Raw genomic sequence first — 27,988 nt, 5'->3', positions numbered from 1 at the left:
AAGAGAGAGATACACTGACAGTTGTATGCTTTCTTTTAATAATGTATTAAATATGATCTTGTTTTGTCAACAGGAGTTTTTTTTTTTTTGCAGAAAAATAAAGATGACCGAAAATGTTGAGGATGAATCATTGTTTGTATGTAAGTATACATCCAGGGTTATTCATTTATGGTTGCAAAGCTATTGGAACAGGGATAAAAACAGGAAATATTTTAACATAATCTCCTCATTATCAATTGTTTATCTTCATTCGCAATTGGTGCATTTTAGATTTTTTTAAATATTCAATGTTAGTACTTTTAGGACCACTTTGCTTTTTTTAACATAAATCGAAGAATATTATATTCTGTCACATTATTGTACCAGCTTAGCTGATATTTTAATACCTCCAGAGCAAATAATTGAACAGCACTGATTTTTTTTTTTAACACCAAAAGGTATATCATATTGTTGTTTGGTACTATACTTAATAGATTATAGAGTCCATCCATCCTTTATCCAACCCGCTATATCCTAACTACAGGTTCACAGGGGCCTGCTGGAGCCAATCCCAGCCAACACAAGGCGCAAGGCATGAAACAAACCCTGGGCTGGGTGCCAGCCCACCACAGGGCGCACACACACACACATATATACACATATACCAAGCACACACTAGGGACAATTTAGAATCGCCAATGCACCTAACCTGCATGACTTTGGACTGTGGGAATAAACCGGAGCACCCAGAGGAGACCCACACAGACACAGGGAGAACATGCAAACTCCACGCAGGGAGGAACCGGGAAGCAAACCCAGGTCTCCTAATTGAGAGGCAGCAACGCTTGATTATAGAGTCTAGAGGTTTTAATAATGATTGACACTTATTGTTGTATCGATCTATATGGTCACCTTAGCCAGTTGTCCATGTACTCCTTTCAGAAAAACACAATTTCAATTTTCGCAGGGTGTGATGACTGTGGCCAGTACCATGACTCGGAGTGTCCGGACCTGGGACCTGTTGTAAAAGTAAAGGATTCATTTGTCTTGAGCAGAGCAAGGTAAGTTATCTGGATGACGTGTTCAATTAATTACTTAAAGTATACTTCTTGATTTTCTTTAAAGGATATATGCCATTGTGTAGTTACATTTTCACCAAAGAATATAAATTAGGTTTCATAGTTTATTTACTGTATGTCTGTAAACACTTGGGTGATAGATATTTTTATTTTTTTAATATAAACTATTTTCTTATAGATGGTTTGTTTCCTCACTTCTCTGGAATTGTTTCTTTTTGTTGAATACTCTTATTTTTTTTGTACTCTATTTTATGTATGTTAAGTTAAATGGTGACTTTAAATTGGTCTGATATTGGTAATAGTGTGGATATGAGTATGAATGTGTCCTTTGTTGAACTTGTGTTCTATTCAAACCTGGTTTGCCTTGTTCACTATGTTGCCTGGGTAGGCTCAGGCCCTCACGGCCATGAACTGGATCAGTCAGTTTAAAAACAAATGGATGGATGGACCTCTTGCTGACAACTCTTGAAATAAATTACGTGGATTGAGACATTACATGGAACTAAAGGTTTCTGCCATAGTAACATTTAGTATATTTACTTTACTGTAGCATATAATTTGATTTCTTATCACTTTTACTTGTAAAAAATAATACAGACATACAAAATAAGGACAGCAGCAACAATCATTCCACCACATAACACAGTCAGTTTAACACAAAACCACATTTCCAATCACTTTCTTTGATGAAACAACAGGCATGTTATAACCATGCATAAATTACTTTAATCAGAAAGGCAACCTCTTTTTCCCTTCCCAGCGTCCCCTCTCTAATGGTATTTCAGAGTAGAGACAGGGCATGGAAGTTATTCTTGACTTGCTGAGCAGGATTATGGTCCCACTCCTGTAAGTCTGTACCTGTCACAGCTTGTATATTGTCCAGCATCTGGATGCAATGCTCAACATACCAAAGTTGTTCCCTGAAGAACAACCAGTTTGACTGCTATGGATTTAAGGGTTTGTTTTGATCAGCAGTGTTATAAAATCTGATGAAAACATTCAGCTACCTTTTTACCACACCTTACCTTTCTTCAAGTTCTCAGCAAATGTGAAGAAAGCAACCCAGATGGAGGGTAAAACATAACTTTGTTCAAAAACAGTAGTCTTCATGTCTTACATCTGTAATGTGGAATTCATCTATACCACACAATACCTGTGTGCCATAGAATAAACTGTGATTTTCCAAACAAGCTACAAAGCACAGAATACTTCACAAAACAGAAAACTGAGGAACTGGAATGTTCGCACTATACTGTAGGATAAATGTGTGCCAAGGAGGAAACCCAATAGTCTAAATAATTGTTTTTTGTTCAGATATGCGTTTCCACTCTAATCCACTTTAAAACTTTTCCCTGGAACTTAGATCATAGATGATATCTTTAGTCCACTGAAAGCCAAACACTTTATAATTAATGAATAGTTTGTCAAGAGATTGTTCCATATTGCTTACTTATATGTAATTATTACTATCCAATAAGGATTGATCATAACTCAAATCAAAATCAAATTTTCTTTTATATGCTATCATGATCAAGAACACAGTGAACATTCTTAACAAAAGTGGTAATACTTTAAGTAAGCTAGAATTGACAAGAAGCTCTAGGATTCATTTGTAGAGGGAAGGAAGATGTAAGTGTGATCTATTTTCCTTTATCTCAGCCTTGCTTAGAATGGCATAAACGATGGGTTCCTGGGTTCCTAATCTGCTAATTGAGAAAAAGTTAACCCCTGTGGAAAAGGTAGAGAAGTAAAAAAGAAATATCTTATAAAGACACTTTTTTTTGGCAAGTGCCAGCTAGTATTCTTCTAAGTCTCTGCCACCCTTGAAAAAAGGGTTATAAAGGATTAACTTTCAACACACCACCCGCTAACTTATTTTTATCTCCTCTTAGCACACTTCCAGAATTCTTGAAAGTGTTAAACAATCATTTTCTTTTTAACTTTATTTAATTCTTAGAGAAATTCCTGGATTAATAACTTTGTGCCTGAGAGATTGACTTGATAACTCCTTTTGTATAATGCAGACTCATAATGTGTTTCCTCATTAAGGATACAGGCTAGGCCTTAAACCAGATTTCTTGTATATGATGCTCATAAGAACTGTAAAATTAAAAGGATTATAATATGTTTTTTTGCTTCATTGATTTTATGCAGCAACAATGAAGCTTAAAAAGACTGAAACAAATACCTTTCTCTGATCCTAATGACTGTTTCTCTATCTGGCCTTATCTAAGAAACTTGAATGTCTCAATTTCCCGCTCTTTCTTCTTTGTGCCATCCATAAACAAATTAATCTGCCATTATGAAGTATAATTTCTCATCCTGCAGCTACAGACTGTGTTGTGTTTCATCTTCCAGTGACTGTGTCTACATCTGTCTTTTTTATTTACAACTAACGACGGTTGCAAATAATAATAGCTGGTACCTCTCTGAAATGGTGGGCTCTTTTTCATGCATATTTTCACTGCAAGTCCCTTGCTCAACAGCAGACATCAGTATCATCAGCTATTCATTAAGAGTTCTAAGAGAGCTAAGTCTGTGATTTGCATAGCATTTGCTTTTCTGAAGGATATTTTGCTTTTAATTAAAAGTCTTTATGTGTCATGAACATACTGTATTTAAACAGTTGAACTCCCATTGTTAGGGACACATATAATCAAGATTGAATCATTTTTCAATGCATCATGTCTTCTCCACTTGTTTCAGGCTGTTCAGTTATTTCAACTCTTCATCCCAACAAGGAAAGGATGCCTGTTTGTTGACTACATTCCATTTTACTCGTGACAGTGTTAAGAGCACCCTGACAGAATAACAGACTTCAGTGGCTTAAATGAAAAAACCTGCACATGGGATAGCAATGAAATATTTGAGAGTAGAGGCCTCAGTAGTAGTGTGGCTAGACTGTAGCAACATCTGAACACAAAACTTGCAATAAGTTAACTGAAGGGAAGTAAGTGGACTACACCAATGAACAACAAAGTGCTTTGCATCTACAGTTTACTTGTTTTTTTTGTTTGTCATACCTGTTAAGGGCCATATTTCACAATATTTTTACCTTAGTTTTCTAATGACAAGATAAGGTAAAAGCTGTGTTTCTATATTGTACTCTTAATATGTGAAATAGCTTTTCTTAATATTTTAGGCTTTGCATAAGCTCCACAGACATGTTTTTTGTATCTAACTTTGCACATCCTCCCTTCACCATAGTAGGGAGTATATGGTATATGCATATTTAAGGCTATTTTGCATTGACATTGAATAGTCTAAAAGAGATGAGAAGCTAATTAGTAAATAGTGAGAATGTGTAAGCTTTTAAAAGTGCGATGTTCAAATTTAACCTTTATTTATCCATTTTATTGCAATCCTCTTTACATTAATAAACATTTAATAAGACATAGTACTCAGCCAGCAGTACCAGTTCAGGTTACTTGCCATGCAACAGATCATTTAAGAATTTTCTTTATTATTTTGTATCCCAGCACTAGTTTTCATTTGCCTGTCTGCTATGAAGCACAGAATTGTGATGTGCCAGTGAACTCGTTTTCCTTTTATGTCAGTCATAGAACGCTGCAGTTCCTTTAGAGACACCAAAGGTCTCATGGTAGACTCCTTGTATAGCACTTTTCCTTTCATAGTTCTAGATTTTGGACGATTTATCAGTTTTATACAAACTGGAAGCAGTGCTTTTTTTCCCTCAAGCTTTTCAGTTGACTCTTCTGTGCTTTGTGGAGCTTTGAAGGCACTGGAAGATTTCTCGGCAGATTTCCTAATTTAATACATTTCAGTTATATAATCAGGGATTTCTGCTCCTTTCTGTTTGAAGACCGTAATAGGACTGTATTGGACTTCTTAAAGATGAATCATTTAATTTCAACTTAAGAAGATGGTATTAGTTAATTAGAACTTATAAGGACGGTATTAAACAAATCATGTAATCTTTAACAGTAGTTTATTTTCATCTGATTGTTTGCTTATGTTCTTATAGCATGTGTATGATAAATTCACAGCACCTAGCAGCATTTAGTCAGTTATTGTTTCCTTGTACCTGAAACTGGACTAAGGAATTTTTAAAAATTCTAATATTTTAGAAATCACAGAGCCACCTTGGTCATTCTAAAGGTAGAGCAGTTACTGCACTTAGGATACTTGTATTTTAAACAATGTAATATTGTCACCACTAGCTTATACTTGAGGAATCCATCAATTAACTATTAGTAATAGAATGGTGTTAGACAATGGTGTATGTTTCCAGACTTTAACATCATTTTAAATTTGTAGGCTTTGATGTTTGCAGGTCATACAATGACAGTTATGATTCCATATAGAATCACTTTTGAATGAATTGATTTTGTGACATATACTTAAGCTTGTGATTTGTGGCTTTTCTGAAAAAAATAAAATTATTTCACAAAGTTGATTTTTGACACAAAATCTGTATCATTATGAAAGATGTTTAAGTCTTAAAGTTTTGAGTTTGAAGTCCCCATTACTTTACTGATAATTAAACGATCAGTAAAACTAACATTTCACAATGAATGAAGTTTATTATACCAAGTAAACCACTGAAAAGTTTACCTTCTGCCATATACGTCTTAATTAAGGCTAATGTTTAAAGGTGCCTAAAAGTTCTACCATTCTTGATTAAGCTAAAATAAGTTACTGCCTGTTCAATTGAAGTTGAAGTAAAATTTAAGTTTATTGCTGTCTAATTCTCCTTGTTCCAGCAACACAGACTTAATAGCATAAAACACAACTGTATAGAGTGCATCACAAAAGTACAAACAATTCAAAATATTAATGCCTAGACAAATACAATACAGTAATCACATGATACAACTAAAGAGGAATACATCACACAACACAAGATTTAAACAATGCATAAACATAATCAAAACCTGATACATTATAAAGGAAGTCCAGAGTTTTAAAACTTAATTACCTTGAAAGAACAAAAATGGTTACAATGGCAAAGTGCCTTGGTAGAGAGAGATCTAAACTGTCTGCCTGAAAGAAATCAATTAAACAAAGACGTATTGTTAGCTCATCTGCGAAGCCATCTGCCATGCAGGTTATTGAAACAGTTTTCACCACTCTCTCCAGCCTTTACCAATTTTGTTCAGTGATGGTACAGTACCAGGTTGTAAAATTGTTGGTGTGCTCTGTATTATTGCTGTATCAAACATTTCAAGCAAAGGTCGGGAGATGTTACATTTTTTCAACTGGCGAGGAAGGAAAAGTCTTTCGGTAGGCTTTTTAATAGTGCTGTTTGTCTGCTAAAAGTGTTGTTTAACTAATTTATATTTTATCATCATTGATAGTATAATATTGACTATTCATAATCTGCATGTATGGATGTATGAAAGCATTCAAAAACTTTTAATATTTTATTAAACTAGGTGGTTTTGCCCCCTGCTCGCAAATAGAGAGATTTGCTTATCATTGACATTACTGAATTTATTATTGGATTTTAATAATTTAACATTGTGTTTTTCCCAAGCACTCTCTAATACAAAAGTGTTATACCAAATATTACTGACCGATGAAAAACCACTAAACCTAAACCACTTTATCAACTTATGATTGATTTAAGTAAGTAGCTTCCATTTTCTATACAGTAACAACATTTTTTAGAACTGATGATGAGCAAATAATGATTTGTTTCCATGTTCCATGTTAATTATTTTCAATACTCAGAACTGTTTTTGACAGTTCCTAAGCTTATTTTGAAATGTTGTATTAGTCTATTAGAGAAGTAAAGATTAGCCATCAAGAGCAATAATATAAACTAAGTCTATTAGAATGTATCCTTCTCCATTTTCCACAAGACAGAGGGGAATAGTCACTCTGAAAGTGTTCTTTTGGAACGAAAAGTGTTAATAGTTGATTAAACAGTCACAGCCAAGTTTTATTTTATTCCTTAAAATTGTGCATACAACAGCAATTTCTTTAAACATTTAATGCACATTTAAAAATTCTGAGCTGCAATTTTCTTTGTCTCCATGATATAATAGCAGAGCTTAATATAAAAGTTATAATAGTGTGACCCTGTCAATGGGGAGCATGTGGTATGAAAATGAATTGATTTTTAACAGAATGCTAAATTCATTTGCCATAATAAGAAGGTTAGCCCTGGTAATTTATTTATTTAACAGCCTTTGGCATGTTAGTACAAGTGTTGCACTGATTCCAGTTAGACTGTTTCTAGTTGGATGAGCGCAAGTTATTATTTCAGTGTCTGTTCAATGGAAGTCAGGAGATTCCACCTTGTGCACATAATCAGCTTCACTTTTCAATTGAAGCTTATACATGGGTCATTTCTTTGTTATTTGTGTTCCAAATGTAGGGTATGACATCTGTGCAGAGTTCAGTTATACACATTAACATCACATAATGTAACATTATAAAATTTAAAGAAATATAATACAGGTTAATAATTTTTGCAGCCACAGTAAACAGTTTCAAAGGACAGCTATCACTAATTGCATGCTGTACTGCAGCAGGAATGTGATCAACCTCATTTGGTGGTCTGAGAATTATAAGTCAGAACCAATAAATCCTGTGTTAAATATGGCAAGCCAGTGGATGGATAAAGGAGCATGTAAAATTTTGAGCAACTAAGTTTGTCCTTTATTTTCTTTATCTACCTGCCTCTGGTGTTAGGTTCTCCAGTCTCTTGTTTCAATACTTTCATATATTCATTTTTAAAATCAGCACCATCTTAAAGGTGACTTTAATGGACATTTAAGTTAATGTAAGGCTGCAGATTTGGGTTCAAAGTGTAAAGAACAACAGATTTAAAAACTCTTTTGTTCCCAGAGCTATAACCATTTTGAATTCTGTTACTTGTGATTCTGCTGAATACTGAAATTTATTATTCTTCTTTGTTCAAATCCTGGTTGTTTGTGTATATATGATATCACTAATTGTCACTTATTGTGCCTTGGCTTATTTTGTTGTATCTGTGTAACAATGCCTTATGTTTTGTACTTGCCTGCTTCAAAAAAATTTCCTTCTAAAATAATAAACACTACATAACCTAACCTAATGTAAGTACACTTCTAAGTCCAGTCATCCATCAAGTCAGACATATTTATCTAGACAATAAGTATCAGTGTATTAAGATCTTATACCCAGTTATTCTAATTTGGGTTGTGCAGTGCTGGCATCTATCCCAGTAACATTGGGCACAGGGCAGGAAATTGGCCTCATACAGGGATTTTTGCAAATTTATTAAAAAAATAGAAAAACTGAGAAATCACATGTACAGTAATCCCTCCTCGATCGCGGGGGTTGCGTTCCATAGGTGAAAATCCGTGAAGTAGAAACCATATGTTTGTATGGTTATTTTTATATATTTTAAGCCCTTAGAAACTCTCCCACACTGTTATAAATATTCTCCGCACAGTTATACAGTAAACCCTCGTTTATCGCGGTTAATCCACTCCAGACAAATAAATGAATTTCCATGAAGTAGGATTCTTTATTTATAAATCTAATATTTTCGCAGTTAGAGCATAGAAAACCTGTTTACAACCTTTTAAATACGTTTTTTAGCATTATTAGAGCCCTCTAGACATGAAATAACACCCTTTAGTCAAAAGTTTAAACTGTGCTCCATGACAAGACAGAGATGACAGTTCTTTCTCACAATTAAAAGAATGCAAACATATCTTCTCTTCAAAGGAGCGCCATCAGGAGCAGAGAATATCAGAGAGAGAGAAAAATAAACAATCAAAAATCAATAGAGCTGTTGGGCTTTTAAGTAAACGAAGCACCGAGATAAAGCGCCGCAATGAAGGGATCAATGTGAAGGTAGTCTTTCAAAATTTTTTTAGAGGAGCGTCCGTATCTTCTAAGCAAACAGCCCCTCTGGTCACACCCCCTCCATCAGGAGCAGAGAATGTCAGAGAGAGTGAGAGAGGCAGAGAGAAGCAAACAATCAAAAATTAATTCGGGCTGTTAGAGCTTTGAAGTGTGCGAAGCACCGCACGGGAAGCATATCGTATATCATTGAGGAGTTTTATATAATACGTAATACGTGCTCTGATTGGGTAGCTTCTCAGCCATCTGCCAATAGCGTCCATTGTATGAAATCAACTGGGCAAACAAACTGAGGAAGCATGTAACATAAATTAAAAGCCCCATTGTCCACAGAAATCCGCGAACCAGTGAAAAATCCGTTATATATATTTAGGGATCACTGTACATAAGTATTCACAGCCTTTTCTCAATACTTTGTCGAAGCACCTTTGGCAGCAATTACAGCCTCAAGTCTTTTTGACTATGATGCCACAAGCTTGGCACACCTATCCTTGGCCAGTTTCGCCCATTCCTCTTTGCAGCACCGCTCAAGCTCCATCTGGTTGGATGGGAAGCTTCGGTGCACAGCCATTTTAAGATCTCTCCAGAGATGTTCAATCGGATTCAAGTCTGGGCTCTGGCTGGGCCTCTCAAGGACATTCACAGAGTTGTCCTGAAGCCACTACTTTGATATCTTGGCTGTGTGCTCAGGGTCGTTGTCCTGCTGAAAGATAAACCGTCGCCCAAGTCTGAGGTCAAGAGCACTCTGGAGCAGGTTTTCATCCAGGATGTCTCTGTACATTGCTGCAGTCATCTTTCCCTTTATCCTGACTAGTCTCCCAGTTCCTGCCACTGAAAAACATCCCCACAGCATGATGCTGCCACCACCACGCCTCACTGTAGGGATGGTATTGGCCTGGTGATGAGCGGTGCCTGGTTTCCTCCACATTCCTCCAAATGTGACGCCTGGCATTCACACCAAAGAGTCCAATCTTTGTCTCATCAGACCAGAGAATTTTGTTTCTCATGGTCTGAGAGTCCTTTGGGTGCCTTTTGGCCAACTCCAGGTGGGCTGCCATGTCCCTTTTACTAAGGAGTGGCTTCCGTCTGGCCACTCTACCATACAGGCCTGATTGGTGGATTGCTGCAGAGATGGTTGTCCTTCTGGAAGGTTCTCCTCTCTCCACAGAGGACCTCTGGAGCTCTGACAGAGTGACCATCGGGTTCTTGGTCACCTCCCTGACTAAGGCCCTTCTCCCCCGATTGCTCAAGTTAGATGGCCGGCTAGCTCTAGGAAGAGTCCTGGTGGTTTCTAACTTCTTCCACTTATGGATGATGGAGGCCACTGTGCTCATTGGGACCTTCAAAGCAGCAGAAATTTTTCTGTAACCTTCCCTAGATTTGTACCTCATGCTTGGTTTGTGCTCTGACATGAACTGTCAACTGTGGGACCTTATATAGACAGGTGTGTGCCTTTCCAAATCATGTCCAATCAACTGAATTTACCACAGGTGGACTCCAATTAAGCTGCAGAAACATCTCAAGGGTGATCAGACGAAACAGGATGCACCTGAGCTCAATTTTGAGCTTCATGGCAAAGGCTTTGAATACTTATGTACATGTGCTTTCTCAATTTTTTTTATTTTTAATAAATTTGCAAAAATTTCAAATAAACTTTTTTCACGTTGTCATTATGGGGTGTTTGTGTGTGTGTGTGTAGAATTCTGAGAAAAAAATGAATTTAATCAATTTTGGAATAAGACTGTAACATAACAAAGTGTGGAAAAAGTGATGCGCTGTGAATACTTTCCAGATGCACTGTATATTCCTTACTGCTAAGTCACCCATCAAGAAAACATGTCAAGAGAAAATTGAACCCTTTAGTCAACATTCTGTAGTGTAATAATGATGATTTAAAAGTAATATACATAGGATCTTGGAAGGGTGTTTGGCAAAATTGTGGATGATTAAACATTTGTTCTAAAATAGTAAGTGAAAAAACGTTTCTGCTGTTGAAGAAATCAGAATAAAAGCTGCAGTTTACCAGGTAGAACTAAATATTCTGAATGTAAGTGGTTATAAATCTAAACAGACAAATTTAGCATATTACCTAAATGACCATCTATATTTTTCATCAAAATATAGATCATCTTTGCCAGATAGCCTGGAAATAAAGAAGATTAGTCATGAAGTGGAAGGAGTCTTTGTGTTGACTCAGCTTGTAAAACGAACACAGTTTGGACCCTTTGAAGCCAAGAGAGTAGCAAAGCTGGAAAAGGAAATGACATTCTCCTTAAAGGTGGGAGGATTTGCAATTTTTAGTTTCTTTATATGAAGGTTATTTGTATGTGTGTCTAATTACTTAAGATATTGTAATATAAACATCATTTTATGGAAGTGTTTACATGAATTATTTCAAATTTAACACAGTATCAGTCTTTGTAAAGTACTAGGTAAAGTTCGCCATCACCACTGTATTATTGTATGAATTTCAAGGTAGTAATTTAATCTGGTAACTGTCTAAATACATATATAATAAAAATACCCTTTTCACCTGTAAAATTTCTTTAAACACTATTAATTATTGAAAGATATTAATATAAACTAAATCATGTGTTTTGGCATTTAAAATGAAATTTTTGTTTCTGTATATATTTTATGACAATAGTTTCTTCTTTGATAATAGCAGGAAGAAGATAACCGGCATTTGTAGAATATATAGATATGAGAAAATGTAATTTTTCATTATGATGCTTATCTTTGCAAAATGCACACAATTTAACTTATGTTTTCTTTCAGATTGGGTGAGAATCTTATCAGTTATGCTTTTTGGCACTCTAAATCATTTAGCACAAGAAACAATATTCTGCTATTTCCTTAGAGAACTTTACTTATTGTGCCCCCAGTTGGTGCATAAACAAAGTTCTTTTCAAATTTTACACATGAAGTCTGTAATTCCTCAATGTTACACATTCATCATTCTGCTTTTTGTACAGGTTTTCCTTCAGCGTATTGTATTGGATTTATTTATTTACAGGTTAACACTGGAGCAGGACTGTATGATCTTTAAATTGTCATCTAGAAAAATAAACATTATACATATGCACAATTTTAAAAAAAAATGCTACCAAAGGATTTTCAGCTTCCATCTTGTGAATTTTCTACCACCACTACTACTACTACTCTTTTAATGACTTTAGTCTGACTACACCTTTATAGTTTGGCTTAACTTTTCTGAACTAAAAATAAAGACTACACTAATAAAGTAAAAGTGGTCAGATACAGTAGCATTAGAAGCTGTAGTAGTATAGATGAGCAAAAACTAAAAATTAAAATATATTGAAAGACTTGATCTTACTGAGTATATATGGTCAGTCATGTACTGTTAGATCTGGTAATATACAAATTATAAATTCTGGGTTAGTGATTATTTCTCCATAACTAAATCAGACTACTGTATTTCATTCTGGTGACTTTGAATTATACAAAAATTCTGTTTTAAATATGAGAAGTGAACAAGACAAGCACAAACAGGGGCTGTAATTAGAGCATGAAGTCTCCAAAACTGAAACCTCAATATTAGACAAGTGTAAAAAATTGTACACTTTTTTTTGAAGCTGAAAATGCAGAGCCTTCCATCAACTCAACCTGTGAACAGTGTTACATTTTAAAGACCAAAAAGTGCACATCAACTTAAAGAGGGTAGACAATGGTGTTTAACAGTTAACTTCTATAGTCATAGGCTTTTGGAATCTACCATAATGCCTGTGCCCAAAAAAAATTGTAATAGCTCTGAATAATTAGTGCAAATACTACTCAGTGCCTTTTAAGTTTGACTGCCTGAATTGACTAGATAAACTGTTAATTTCTTACATTAACTGCTATAGTCTGTGTTCCCTCTATGCATTTAGCTCACATATTAAATTATCAGTTTAGTGAGTCAGTCCGTCTCTCTAATCTTGGACATTATTTTTGAAAATGTTGATCAGCATTTGAATGATATTAGAATGCTATGTACTAAATATTGCCCAGTCTTTAGTGCAATTATCATCGCCAGCCTGTCTTAAACATTAAAGGTCTCAGTATGTGTAATCTCACATAGTTTTACTAACAAGCTTAAAGACAAACAACAAAGCCTCATCTTTGGAATTTTTAAGCAATATTGTCTTTTAAGGCTATTTCTACAGCCCCGCAATATATTCTCTCTTTATATTATTGTACAGGCAAATCTAGTAAGAACAATATCATTATATGTTCTGTTGACAGCACATTGTTTGGACTGATCATTTGATTTAGGAGGCAGATTTGATAGCCTGACCCTACATGGCATAGAGAGCACCATATCACGGCCAAATCAGTGAAGCAACATTGGAAATTGTCATCATCTTCTGATTTGTGTTACATACAATATATATGATTGTCAAGTTTGAACCTATGCCACTAAGGGCATGCTAGAAAAGGCACACAAGCGTAATGAGACATGAATATTTGGAAAAATGTGTTTACTTATCTCCTTAGACAAGTTGTTCTGAATCATGGCCATAACTGTATTGTATATAACACAACTACACAAGGCAAAACAAGCCATTCAAAGGTTTGTGACAGCTGCACAAAAATGAAAATAATTTAACAGCTGGAGTGCATGATACTGAAATGAATTCCACAAAACAAAACTTTGTTGGGGGTCCCACATGCAACTTACTTTCCCCTTTGCAGTTATAAACATAAGGAGCAAGTAAATAGCTGATTATTGAAAACTATAATAATGAGATTATGATATAGTTATGTTACATAATGCATATACTGTCAAGTTTATAATTCTTTTTAATTCCAAATTACTGCTTTTGTACTGCTAATGAAGAGTATTTTCTTTGTGATGTAAATATAATTATATATTTATGGCTGTTCACAGTTTTACAAAATTATTATTTACTTGTGACAAATTAATTTTGAGACACAAAACCATAAAATGCATGTTGTCAGCAGGGCTTTAATACAGACCAACTAATAGTTCATTTTGGTTTGCTGCGCAAATGGGACTGTTGAAATATGCGTGTAATATAATCTAAAGTGTGTTAGAATGGTATATGATTATTTAAGAATTGAGAAGAATATTAAGCATAAATTCATTCACTTTACATGGGAAATCCCATACCTGCTGGGTGAAATATTAGAAAAAGGCAAATCAATATCTAAAAAATGTCTAAGGCATTTTTTTCCTCTATAGTTGGATAACGTTTTTCCCACATTTCAAACTGTTTGGTATTTTGTATAAATTTGCTATGAGAGTAGCAGGGATTTAGCAGTTTAATAGTTCTTCCTTAAGTAACTGTATTTGACAATTATTAATGAACATGGTAAAGGCAGCATGCTGAAGTTGCTGGCATTTGAATTGATGGGGCATACTTGTAGGAAGTGTATTGAATGAGTAAGTCTGGAAAAGAGATCACTGAGCTTCTTTGATGTCTACCCTTTATGATGCTTCTTTAGGATGCTGTTGAGAATGCCTGTAGGTTTCCTTAACAATATGTAGTACAAACAAACGAACAAGCATAATAGCCTTTAAAGTCATCTTTCACCACCCATTCCATAAGGTCTTGAACAGCATAGTCTTCAACCTGGGGGTTGCAGTGTTACTAATGGACATTAATCTCTGACTGTGTATATATATATTTTAGACACTGAGTAATAACAATGTATTGTTTTTTCCATTTTATGAATGCAAAAATTAATTGTAATGATTCTTTAATTTTATAATGTTTAAAAAATGTGGTATAAGTTTAACTTTATGTTTTTAAACAAAATATATAAATATCTTTTACATATAATTTTTTACATTTACAACATTTTTCAGATTTTCCAAAAGGATGGCCTTGTTGTTTCTTTTGACACTAGTAATGAAGATGACTGCAATTGGATGATGCTTGTTCGACCAGCAACAGATTACAAACATCAGAACTTGACTGCTTATCAGCAAGACAATGATATCTATTTTACAACATCTCAGGTAAGAACTCAGCCAGCGATATTTTGCTTACAGTATGGACAGTAGATGCATTAAACAGAATACAGCCTAATAAATTATTAGACACTTATTTAAAAAATTATTTTTTATTGTATATTTATTATTAGAAAATTATCACTTTATTTATCAGTATAGTAGTCTCCTAGCACTTTCAAACATTTTATTAAGAAGTAAAATTTGAACTGGGCACTATAGGTGTGATTCTCAAGTTCAGTTCTGGGAGCACATTTTGGGGGATTTCATCCAAACCAACTTGCGCTTTATATTTGGTTCCAAACTTAATTAATCAAGCTGTTATTTCCCAGTTTCTGTGTTTTGGTGTCAATACAGAAATTCTAAAGTTGGGTTTGCTAATTTTTTATTGGACTGTAGCAGTCATTTATGTATGTTGCATGGAGATAATTTGGTATTTTTAACTTGGTTTTTATGATTTTCATTGCCTAATCTTCCTAACGTTTATTCCATGTTTGTATGTGTTATTTAATTTAACTTATTTAAGCTATTTATTAATGGCCACTCTAGTAGGTCCAACACACTAGTGGTATCAATAGCCTGTCAGCATTCAGTGTTGTTTATGCTGGGTGTATATTCTTCTTGTCATTAAGTGTCATTACTAAAAGCCTGTTAAAGGATCAAATGCTTCGGCAAAGAGGTGAATTAATCGGAAAATGACAAAAGTAAGTTAAGCATTTAAAACCATGTAAAAATACCAAATTTCTACATTATAATACACTTTAATCATATATTGCTACACTGTTCTGAGTGCAGAATGAGAAATAAATGCTAATTTAACCTTAAGATTAATTAGTGGCAGAATGACTCACTAGTTAAAAATAGAGTATGGAACAAAAAACTGCAGCCTAAGTGGATCACCATGATTTAAACTGAGGACCACAGCACGATGAATACTTCTTGGGTTTTCAACTTTTTAGTTTCCATTCATTGCGGTCACATTGTCTGTGCTGCATGTTGGTTTCATTGTTGTCTTGGACTTTTAGTGCCAACATTTTCAAATTGATATAATGCCTAATGTGACTGTGATTGTTATTATAATTTTTTATTTTGTAATTGTGCAATGCACTATATTCAACAAAACTAGCTGTCGCTTTCCTGTTTTGCAGGATATCCAGCCTGGTGCAGAGCTGCGTGTCTGGTATGGAGCATTTTATGCAAAAAGGATGGAAAAGCCACTCTTGAAACCCACTGTCACACCATTAACTGCAGGTGAATGAAAATCTACATTTTGGTTTGTAGTATTAAAAAGAGGCAGAAACATCAAGGGTAGCCAATGTGTGGTACTTGTTCTTTGTGGGTGGTGAACAGAGGTGATGAATAAAATGTTTATTGATATTGAAGGATCACATAAAGTACTATACCTTCAGTGCTAAAATTAGTTCAATCACTGATTTTTTTTCAGCACAATGCGACTACCATCTAAATCTATGTAGCACTATTTTTTTTATTTAATGTATCAAAGAGAAGTATAGATTTCAAGAGTAGTCTAATAAACAACTATTCTAAGTGTGCTCTAATTCCTAGTCTCATAAACAATTATTCTGAGTGTGCTGTCTGATTCCTATATAAAACGTAAGTTTAAATGATGAAAAATTCTGTTGAGAGTCATCAAGCGCAGGCATCAGTATAGTAAGTATATTTTAACTGTTTTCCTAGAAGACCTTTAATTCTATAATTAACTGATTAAAAATATGCAACAACTAAGTGTATTTAAGCAAAGGCTATGCTATAGAAAATAGTGGAGTGACTCAAATTGGGCATAGCAAATGAAGGCGTATGCATGAAGTGCTGTTTGAGGCTAAAACAACTTAAACACTATTTAGCTATAATTTTAAAAATAATTTAACATTTAAATTTTTAACTAGTAAAACTGAAATTCTTCATTCTGTTTTCTGGTGAGCATTGCAGTGTGAGTGCAACAGAGCTTTGCTCTTCCTGTTAGAATCACTATAATTAGATCCAAGACAAATAATACTGAATCAGATTTGTTTTCCTAATATAAACTTCTTTCACCATAAGTGACACACTTTGTACATTTTACTGTATTTTGTGTTATTCTAGTAAACCAAACTGGTTGAACATAATGTGGCCTTCTAATATGGATGGCTCATCCAGTCCTAGCACACTGTCTTCAGAATGTGCTCTTTTAGGTGTCAGTATTTGTGTCTTTGCTTCATTTTTCAAATTGAGCTAGCTAACATTCTTATCCTTGTTAGTCTCTTTTATGTTTGATCACTTGTTTTCTCTGGGACACTAAAATCATAATTCTCATAATAATTCTCTATTCTTCACAATAGGTGGAGTGCAAAAATTACATCCAAACCACTTTGCTAGCTAAGGGTAAAAGGAAAATAAACAAGTGTGGCTGTTTCTAAGGAAACTGTTATAAAACTCTTCTCCAAGAAATGTAAAGACTTGTTTATTCAGTACTCAACAATGTAACCCAAAACTGTCACTAACAGTGAGACTTGATTTTTATAGAAAAGCCAAAAGGAAAGACAACATATATGCAAAATACATAATATGTGATTGTTACAAATGGTGTCTTAGGGCATTTATGCAGATGTGTGCAAATGATAAATTTAGTAAAGAAAACATATCTGCAATTGATTTCATAATAAACTCACATTTCTTTGCAAACTATAGCAGGTTTTGAAAAACCCACTAACTGGGTGGTTATACGTTAGTGTGACACATCCTAATGATTTCAGTTAGCTCTTTTCTTTCTGGAAAATTGGTGTCTCATAACTGATATTCATCTTCAGTAAATAATTTAATAAAAACATCAATATGTGGTTTACAGAAGGAATTTAGTTTTACAGTTTCATAAGAACTATTAGCTGGATGTTATAGGCATATTCAGTTATTAAGTGACTCATTCATTTTCAGTTTATTCTAATAAATTCTTGTTTAACCAGAGCCTGTTTTAACAGCATTGGGCATAGGCAGGAACCAAATCTTAAGATAGTGTGGCAGACTGCTGTAGGCCAAAGACACTTGCTGGCCAGCATCCAGCAAGTGATTCAGTAATCCTCTGAAACTGATCCTTGGTCTGCAAGCTTTTCCTTTACTAATATAACATAATTATGTGGCCTGTTCCAACAACTTGCCTTACCTAGTTAAAATGTAATAACGTTTGTGTTTGTATAATAAGAATATCATACACTTTTTTGTGATTATTTTTGTCCTCATTTTTTAAATACCTGTTATTTATAAAATATATACACCCCATCCTACGCTATCCTGGAGTGCTGAAATATTTAAGAATGTAGTTCTATAAGAAAAAAATGGGAAGAAGAGTTTAGCTTCTCCTTGAAGACCCTTATTCCTCATTGCCGCCCATTTAAAGCTGTCATTGAAGCATCATTAATTCTTTCTGAGGTTACTTTTAAATTATCCAGATAATAAAATCTGGTGTACAATGCCTGAGAAACAGTTGACCTGGAAATTTCTTCAAAGAGGCTCAATAAAATTTTGCAGCAGTATTACCTGACATAGATAGACTACATTGAAAGAGATAGTGGAGAGGTAGATATGGGGAGATTGTATTTAATAATATTTAACATGGCTAACAAAACATTTTCCCAAAATAAGAAACCATTGGATCAAAAACAGTATATATGCATGAGCTTACCCTTTTGTCAGAACATAGATGACATGGTTAATCTTGAACAACTTTCACATCTAATCTTTGCCATGATGTAAAATACAGTTGACATAACCAATGAAGTTGTGCATATTTATAGATAGTTTCTTAAGCATAACTGGACAGTTTAAATGTAGTATTTCAGCAGAAGGGGTGGAGGTTGTTTTCAGAAGTAAGCTCACATGGCCAGATTTATGGATTACACAAGTCATCATAATTAGAGTCACAAAAAGATGAGTCTAATAAGGAAATGGTTCACTTATTCAAAGAAAATTTTGTGCAAAGAAAAGGAAATAGGGTTTAAACAGGAAGCAACACAGTTTTAGAGCAGAATATAACTGGAGAACAAAGATCAAATGAAGAGGATAAAAATATATAACTGCTTAGTTTCCTGGAAGGTGTGTAGCCAAACACCCTTTTCAAACATATTGTTCAATTTACAGATCCAGCTATTCAGCAAGAAAACTCATATGCACATTTGACCCCCAAACAGTAAGTCTGAATTATTGTAAATAGGAGTAAAAGTTATCCCATTTTAGGTTTCATCCTTCTCTCTTGTCTACAATGAGCAAAATATGCAGGTCATATGAAATAATTAGTCCCAAATTCTGCAAGATTTAACTTAACAAAAAGCAACTCATGAAGAAAATGTGAGTCTATAGAAACTTCCAATGCTACCAAATAGCTAATTCTTACATGCCGTTACACATAAGATTTCTGACCATTTCAAATTAATTTTGCAATGGAAAGAAGGAAGGCAGAGTTAAACTGTGGGATACATTTGTTTTAATAGCAGATATCCAAACTGGAAGTGAGGTTTCAAAAGCAGACCATTCTTAGCTAATGTCTATCAATATTTTATGATTATTAGATACCACATTATGAGAGAGCTGGGTGGAAATTTTGACACTGAAATACCTGAAATGAAAAAAAAAACTGACAGGCCTGTCAAATCAGGGTTAATCCTGACCGAGAACAATACCCATTTAGTCCAATTGAACTGATAACATGATACAGTCTTGTGAAATTTAAACAATTTTAACATCTGTGGGTAGTTTCAGCATTTCTTAAAGATAAAAGTAATCTGTGTATGGGAAAATATATTTAGACGATATGGACATAGCTAACACTTAGTTGTGAATTTCATTGATCAGTGGCTAAAATAATGATGCAGAGTGCAAAGGAGGTGGAATGTATTAAATTAGTGAAAATAATATATGACAAATTACCATACTCTGTTTTTTTCCATCTCAATAAAAATCCAATGTGATTCAGAACACTATAAATAATTCCAATTTCTATAATTAAATTCATTTTCCACAGTAAGACAATTAAATTAAGTAATTTTTTTCTCAATTAGAAAAAAGCTGCTTACAGTAGATACAGGTACTAAAGAAGCCATCCATTATATGTATCTACATGTACTGTCATATGCTAATTTAGAGCTTGTGAAACCAGCCTGATCTGGATTACCCAGTTTAGTGTTTACACATGCCAGGTTCTTAGCTAGGAACTTGCTAAAACTACAATTATCTAAACGTATAAGAGATAAAGTTCTGTAGCTAATGCAGAGTTAGATTACTGTCATATTAATGTGGGGTCCCCCAGTGGTCCATCTGAAATTGCATTTAGCATATCAAAAACCATGATAAAAGTTATTTTCAAAGAGTAATAGCGATTTAGGAGATCATCCATATAACCTACGTTTTTTTTTTTTATTATTATTACTTAGCTTCGTGTAAATTTGACCATCTAGCATTGCTCCTTCTAGTGTAGATAAACAAGAGACATTTAAGTTAGATAAGAAGTAATTAATTTCATGAATAGCTGTGTTTACTTCATGTGCATTGAATAAAAAGCTGCAAACTCTGAATTAATTGCTTTTGGGTCATTAGTTAAAATACTACAGGGAGTCTTAATAGCTGAGATTGTTGGAAATAATTAGTTTTTTATGCAGGCACAAAGTTAACAGTTTACTCAGGTTTGATCCCACCAAATTATAGCAAGCACATGTACATTGCATTTGGAACATGACAAGATAAATTTAGCTCTGATCTAATTGGTGAGATTTGAGTTTAAAAATAGAGCACAACTGTGTTTGTTTTCTGACTTACTTTTTGTCAGAAAATTTTGTAAATATGCTTTTCAAATCTGCTCTGTATTTTCACAACTGCATTGATATATGTATTTCTAAATGATTTTTTTTTCTTGAAGTTTGATTTGTGCATCATGACAGATGGGTAACCCCTTTTATGCCTAAACGGGGCTGTGTGGTCTCATGACATTGGAACCCCTGCAGATTTTTTTTTCTCCAGCCATCTGGAGTTTTTTTTTTTTCCTGTCCTCCCTGGCCATCAGACCTTACTTTTATTAAATGTTAATTAGTACATCATTGTCTATTTTTTTAATATTTTGTCCTTTTCTCTTTCTTTATCCTGTAAAGCACTTTGAGCTACATCATTTGTATGAAAATGTGCTATATAAATAAATATTGTTATTATTGTTTTGAAACACTGCTGTCTAATCAGACTGTAAAGGCTTTTAATTTATACTATTTCTAGGCAACTTTTCAGTAATTAATTTTCCACATGCAAGTTCATTTTTACGAATATTACCTAATCTTTCATTTACTGTATCTGCAGCCAATTATATATAAATACCTCAAAAGTAGGTTCAAGTTTTTAAAACAACTGGGTATATCTGTGTGTGTGTGTGTGTGTGTATATATATATATATATATATATATATATATATATATATATATATATATATATATAATATTTATATTTATTTATTTATATATATATATATATTTACATAAAATCTTGTATTTTCATTAGAAACTGGAACCTCACCTTTAAAGCATGAATTAGCTGGGGAAGATATGGAGAGATCCACAGCAGCTTTGAACAACACTATCAGCGATACTCCTGGTGAGAAAGCTACTTTCCTGTTTGAGAATTAATTACCCATTTAAAATTTCAAAATAAAATTCTTCTTTTATTTTCCTTAAAACTTTAGTTTTCCAGGGAAAGTCTGTGACATTGAAAACTTGAAATGTTTCCCCTAGCAGTCACTTATATATATTTTTTTCTATTTGTTTTTTGTTCCTGAATGCTTGATTCTTTTTCAAAGCTGATGTACAAACTAGCAGTGTTGTCCAAGAAGTTGAATGTAACCAGTGGGCATGCAAAGTGTGTTCCTGTATTTTCCAGGAGCCTCAACTTCTTACTGGTAAGAAATTGCTTATGGCAAAATACAGTAGGTTTTTGCTATACAGAGTGACTTTTTACTAGTATATAAATTTAATTAATAGTATGTAATTATAAGTTTGTAACAGTCCAAGGTTGCAAATTAAGGCAGACAAATTTGACAAATAATAGCTCAAGGACATACACTACAGTTTAATAAGTGTGCTTTGTATTTTATTTTTATTCATTTACCCTTTGGTTTTCATGTTTTCTCATAGCAGTAATGTCACTAATTTAGTGAACTATTAAAAGAAATGTTTTGTTATTTTGATGGTGTAATGTGAACCAACTTGCCCAGCACTGGTTTTGCTCACCTTTGTATATTTCTTTTATTTTTGTCAACATTTACTGTACATGTAATAAGAACCCTTTAAACCTATAATCCCAACACTTTGAATTCAGTTATAATTTAGGTATGTTTCTTTATTACAGTATTCATTACAATTTATTTAGCTCAGTATGTGATGTTAGAGAGCTTGTACAAGAAAGGGATCAACACTATACAAAACAGTACTACATCTCATGATGCACTCTTAATGAGCCTATTTGGAAATATTTTTTGCCCTTCCATGCACATCTTCAGGATGAGGCATTAAACCAGTGTAACTGGATAGAGCCCAGTCAGGCATCTAGAAATTGAACCTGAGCCATCCTAGGGACCTAAGGAAGAAGCCCCATTATGCAATTAGCTCTGCCCTTTACTTTTTCTATTGGGTTTTACTCTTCTAGGTCTATTTTATAATAAGAATTACCATTGCCAGTGGGTTAAAAGTTTATAGTGAAAGGTTGAGACCAGTACCTCGACCTGATCTCCAGGTTTTAAATCCATACCCTAATTGTACAACCTTGACTGCATCGACTGTGTATTCTGTTTTACTAGGTGGTTTCCGCTTTTTTAATCTATCTGTTAATTGAGTGATATGTCCCAAAATGTTGGTCTGAATGTTTGACTGTGCTTCCCAGCCTTCCTAAGCATAGTTCTGGATATCTCATTTTAGCCTTTAACAGAGCAACCCAAAATTCCCCTGTGGTTGCTTGTAGTACCCCTCTATAAGCAAACAAGATTAAAGAAAGAATTAGGTTCCCATCTCTTCACTTAGTGGATATTACTATTACCAGTATCTGCTTTAAGGTTTGCTTGGATCTTTCATATAACCCATCACATTAAGAATGGTGTGCAAACATATTCTGATGCTTGATTTTTGAAAGTTTTGTAGTCTGTTTAAAAATCCCAGATATAGAGTGAGTTTCTTAACTTTTTAAGATCTCATTTGAAATCCTGAAAGATGCAATCACCTTAATTATTTTTTTGCAATATATACAGCTTTAGCAACTTTAAAGCAATTATGACTTTAGGATATTAGGTGGCTTAACTGATATAAGTAGGGGGGTATTTTTCGCTGTGCATCAACTTTTCAAGTTGTCCCACAATGTCTATTTCAACTTTCAAACAGGATTTCAGTAAAATTAAGTGAAATTATTGGGTTTTACTGGTGCAATGCTTTGAAATGTATCTGTTCCAGGGTCAGTAAAATCAAGCACAAGTGGCCATTCTTGTAAATAGGAATTACATAAATGTAACAATTCACCATAACATTTACAGAGGAAGATTTCACATTTGTAGACAGACAGTACAGATCATTAACTGGTTGTGCTTTTCAGCTGCAATTAAATTGTTCCTTGCCACATCTTGATTCATAACCACACAACCCCTCCCAAGCCATAGTATCTTATTTTTAAATGTTTTCTTTACAGCTCTCATTGTTCTTGTAAAGGTCCAGTATGATGTGTGCATGGGCTTATTGTGAAGCCTCTTATCATTGTTCTTGTTGAAACCTTATTCACATCACTTATTTATTTTTAATTGCCTTATTTTACAGTTATGATTGCATTATTTTACAATCTGGGAAGATTTGGTAAAGGCTATACAGCCAAAAATGTTGTGTTTTCGATCTTCTGTCCTTTTCAGTGTGGGAATGACCTTAACTTCTTTTCCTTTTTTACAAATGAATGTCCCTGTTATATACTGCCAGGTCAATAATATAGAATAAGCAGTAAAGTTAACACAAATAAGTATACCGAACAAGTAGAAAATGTTAGTACTAAATAATTATTTTTCTGTACTAAATAATTGATTAGTGTTAACATTTTCTGCTTGTACTTATTTGTGTTAACTTTCCTGGTTATTCTGTATTGTGGATTGACTATTAATAAGCAGGTTCTTATTTTATTTATTTATTTTTATATATCTTGTGAATTTCACAATAGGTTGTTCCAATACTGCCGGATCTTCCAGGTTTGATTATTACTTTTGATCCCATTCTGTGGGTTTACGTTCCTAATATTTTTTGAGGAGTTTGCACCTGTGATCATTTGATCAACAGTAAGTTGCTGAGATGCACAGTGAACATCCAAAAGTAATTGTTATCTAGGTGGGTTAGATGATGATTCTCTGATTGAATGTTACCTTTTAATGTACAAACTCCTGAAAACAATGATGATAGCCTTATTACAGTCAATAGGGAGTTTGGGGAAGTAAAAACATTTGAGCAGTAGAAACATCCTTCCACTGTATGCAGCTGCTGCTTCAGCATAAAAGAGCAAGCATTTGCTTTTAATATACAGTGCATCCGGAAAGTATTCACAACACATCACTTTTTCCACATTATTTTATGTTACAGCCTTATTCCAAAATGAATTAAATTAATTTTTTCCTCAGAATTCTACACACAACACCCCATAATGACAACGTGAAAAAAGTTTACTTGAGATTTTTGCAAATTTATTAAAAATAAAAAAATTGAGAAAGCACATGTACATGAGTATTCACGGCCTTGTAAGACTACTCTCTTCCTGTCTACCAAAATATGAGTAAGCATGATCCTATATAACGTAAAGCAGTTAACTCTGGAGTGGACTGTCTTTTCCACAAAGCATTTCTTTATGAATGTTTTGAAAGATTCTTCTGGAGCGTGTATTCTAGTAATGCCTTTTTCTTTTTTTTTCTGGAATAATTATCATCCCATCTATAAACACTTCACTTCAGACGTCAATCATCAGTCAATAAATAGTAGAGGTTAAAATAGGGGACTGGGTAAGTGTAGCTGGACTACATGTACAAGCCTTTAACAAAGACTGTTAGATCAGCTAGATAAACAACTGCATATATTATGTATCACTTTGTTCAAATCTCATAGTAAGGTTTACATGCTCATGTAAAAGAAGCTCATTTTTTTCATTCACAGCATTTCCAAAACACTGCTGTGTATGTTTAGTCTAAATGCCTTCCTCTAATGAAGTGCATGTGTCTGCTGTTTGGTGGACTTTAAAGGGTTACATTCTAAATAGTAACAACGTCTTTCAGTGTTTCTAAAACTGAAAAGCTTGTTCAATTATCAGATACGCATAGAGTATATTATAGAAGATACTTTCAGCATATCATGTTGTAACTTTAAGCCTGTGACCTTTTTTCTAGCTGCATTAAATTTGGAACAATACAGTACACATTTTGTATGTGTATTTGCTTTTTATTATTACTAATAATGACGGTGATTATGAGCTAATTTTTAATTGCTTTTTGTGTAGATCAACAACAGCTATGCTTTTCTGCAATTTTATTTTCTTCAAAAAATGTAGTCAGCACTGCTGCACCCTGTACTGATTGCCCCTTAATCCTTTGCAAGCAGAGGACAGAATGTACTTACTTCAGTGCTGGCTGCCCCCATTTACTAGCAGAAGGGCACTTTCTTGTTGAAGGGAAAGGCATGCACACACTGCCATGGATGTCATAGGCCTTTTTAAGGAGAACTGATATTGTTTGAAGATACCAAGACCCAAGTGAAAAATTCCCACAAGTGGCACCACAGCCTAGCTGATGTTTGTTTTTTGTGCCCACTCCTTAGGATTTCTCTGTTTGAGCACATGAAGGGTTGCAAAGGGTTGAGGTCTCTGGAGGGATTATCCACATTTTTATTAAGATTTTTAAAAGTGACAAATGTTTGTGAGGACAAATGACAACTGCAGTTCCTTGAAGATAAACAAATTACTGCGGCCATCAAGTCATAATGACAGAATGAGTTCAAGGTCAGGTTTATATGGATGGACAGTTAGATGTAGCAGTAAGTGGTGTCAGATGTTATCTTCTTATAGTTTATGATAAGCCATAGCTAGTTTAATTGGCAGCTGCACAACAGCAATTACAACACAGTATACACACTTAAAATAAAAAATTGTTAACAGAAGATACTATACTAAACAGTAGTGTAGTGAGAGAACTGGCCTTTACCATCTATAGCTAGCTTGAATGTAGTATTATAAGAGGTCATGGCTACATGCTGGCACTACATGAGATGCCCATCTGTGAGATGGTTATGCTGGCTGCTCTATATCAAGTTCATCATGAAAAAACCAGAATTCTTATGGTTAAGCTGATACATACATGCAAAACATGATCAAATTTCTAATTTTATTGTCAACTTTCTGGCATTTTAACACTCATGTTTGTAGACATCCATTTTTACTACCTATCTGTACAGAATGGTATATGTTTTTCTGTCAGGTGATAACACTATTTTGCAGCTTTGCCTCCTAATATCCACTTTATCAGCAGTTGTTAAATGTCCGACTAGTATTTTTTAATTTAAAGTATGTATATCTTTCTATTTAATTAAAATTATTTGAAATTAAATAACAACTTCTTAAAGTTTGCACAAAGGCTGTTTTGGGCCTATGTCCAACTGTTTAATATCAATGCCATTTCTTTATCCCCTTTAATTTAATTGCCATGATGAATGGTCACATTGTCAACATAGTCTAGAGCTATGATGCCCTATTATTTTTTACAGTTAGCTCTTTTAACATGGCATGACTGGGAACTTGATTGTACGCTTCAATTGAGCTCTCTTCTTTTTTTGGCTTATATTTTAAGTTCACTTATTCCCTTAACACTGATGTTTAGCTGGAAGATATTTGCTTTTTGTGACATGTTTTAAAAATTTGATCACTGATATCTGTTTCTAGCAAAATATGTTTTATGTGTTATCTCTGGCCAAAAATGTGCATCAACTAGATAAAAATAAATTAATTTTATTATTAGAGAAATCTAATGTAAAGTTGATTTACTTTAGTGACACTGAAAAGAAAATCTCCAGGCTGTCCAAGGACTGTAAGAACGCCTAAAATCATCCAAACTATAAGGGCATAAATTTTGCAGTCTCCTAGACATTCAGCATGCAAACATCCGTCTGCCTTAAGCATTTCCAACACATCTTTGAGGAGGATTTTGCATGAGGACCTTAATTTCCATCCATACAAAATGATGGTAGTGCAGGAACTCACTGAGAGAGAGACTGGGACAGCTGTAGAGAGTTTGCACAAACATTCTGCAAACCGTTCATCGAGATGCCATCGTCATGTGCAGTGACAAGGCACATTTCTATTTGAATGGTTGCGTAAATGAGCAAAATGTTCACTATTGGGGTGAAACCAACCCTCGTGAACTTCATTAGAGATCCCTGCATAGCGAGCGTGTTACAGTTTGGTGTGCCATTGTAGGTCCTTACTTTTTTGAGGAGGGGGGAGCAACAGTCACTCTCACTTCTGAACGTTACATTGAAATGCTAGGGACATTTTTGCGGCCCCAACTGGAAGGAATGGATGTGGTGGATGCCTGGTTTCAACAGGATGGAGCAACAGCTCATATGGCACCGAGATCCATGCAAGTTTTGCAGGAGATGTTTCCAGGGAAACTAATCTCACTGTGTGGTGATGTCAGGTGGTCTTTACATTCACCTGATCTTGCTCCATGCGATTTCTTCTTGTGGGGCTATCTCTAGTCAAACGTATACACACACACTGACCTCAAAACCTTGAAGTCCTCCAAGGATGCTATTCACCATGAAATCGCCACTCTTCCGCTTGAAATAGCCAAACAAGGCATGCGAGCATTCAGAAATTGTCTCAAAGAGTGTATAGCTAATGATGACCACTACCTTGAAGGCCTCACTTTTAAAACATTGAAAAAATCTATTTTGTGTACCCTTTCTTGTGTCATAATAAAATGTATTTTATCTTGTAGCATTTTTGTAAAATAAACATTTGAAATGTGGTACATCTTTTTGACTCAACCCTTATGTATATATGTGTATGTGTATGTGTGTATATATATATATATATATATATATATATATATCAA

General features: G+C 34.2%; 1 protein-coding gene across 3 annotated transcripts in view; it reads left to right on the top strand.

Moving 5' to 3' along the window:
• prdm15 (PR domain containing 15) overlaps nt 1–27,988 on the top strand; it is a 133,683-nt gene that overhangs the window by 27,592 nt on the left and 78,103 nt on the right. For 2 of the 3 annotated variants that reach the window (XM_039744577.1, XM_039744576.1), the window contains exons 2-8: nt 94–140; nt 947–1,040; nt 11,004–11,157; nt 14,713–14,865; nt 16,005–16,107; nt 21,385–21,477; nt 21,680–21,778. In XM_039744577.1, the coding sequence (XP_039600511.1) occupies nt 104–140; nt 947–1,040; nt 11,004–11,157; nt 14,713–14,865; nt 16,005–16,107; nt 21,385–21,477; nt 21,680–21,778 (733 nt within the window). In that variant the 5' untranslated portion in view covers nt 94–103. The remainder of the gene's footprint in view (nt 1–93; nt 141–946; nt 1,041–11,003; nt 11,158–14,712; nt 14,866–16,004; nt 16,108–21,384; nt 21,478–21,679; nt 21,779–27,988) is intronic. The other variant, XM_039744578.1, reaches the window with a different exon arrangement.

Source organism: Polypterus senegalus, chromosome 2 (assembly GCF_016835505.1).
Source record: "Polypterus senegalus isolate Bchr_013 chromosome 2, ASM1683550v1, whole genome shotgun sequence".
NCBI classification, from domain to species: domain Eukaryota; kingdom Metazoa; phylum Chordata; class Cladistia; order Polypteriformes; family Polypteridae; genus Polypterus; species Polypterus senegalus.
The sequence above is the reverse complement of the archived record's forward strand: the minus strand, read 5'-3'. Positions and strand labels throughout refer to the sequence as shown.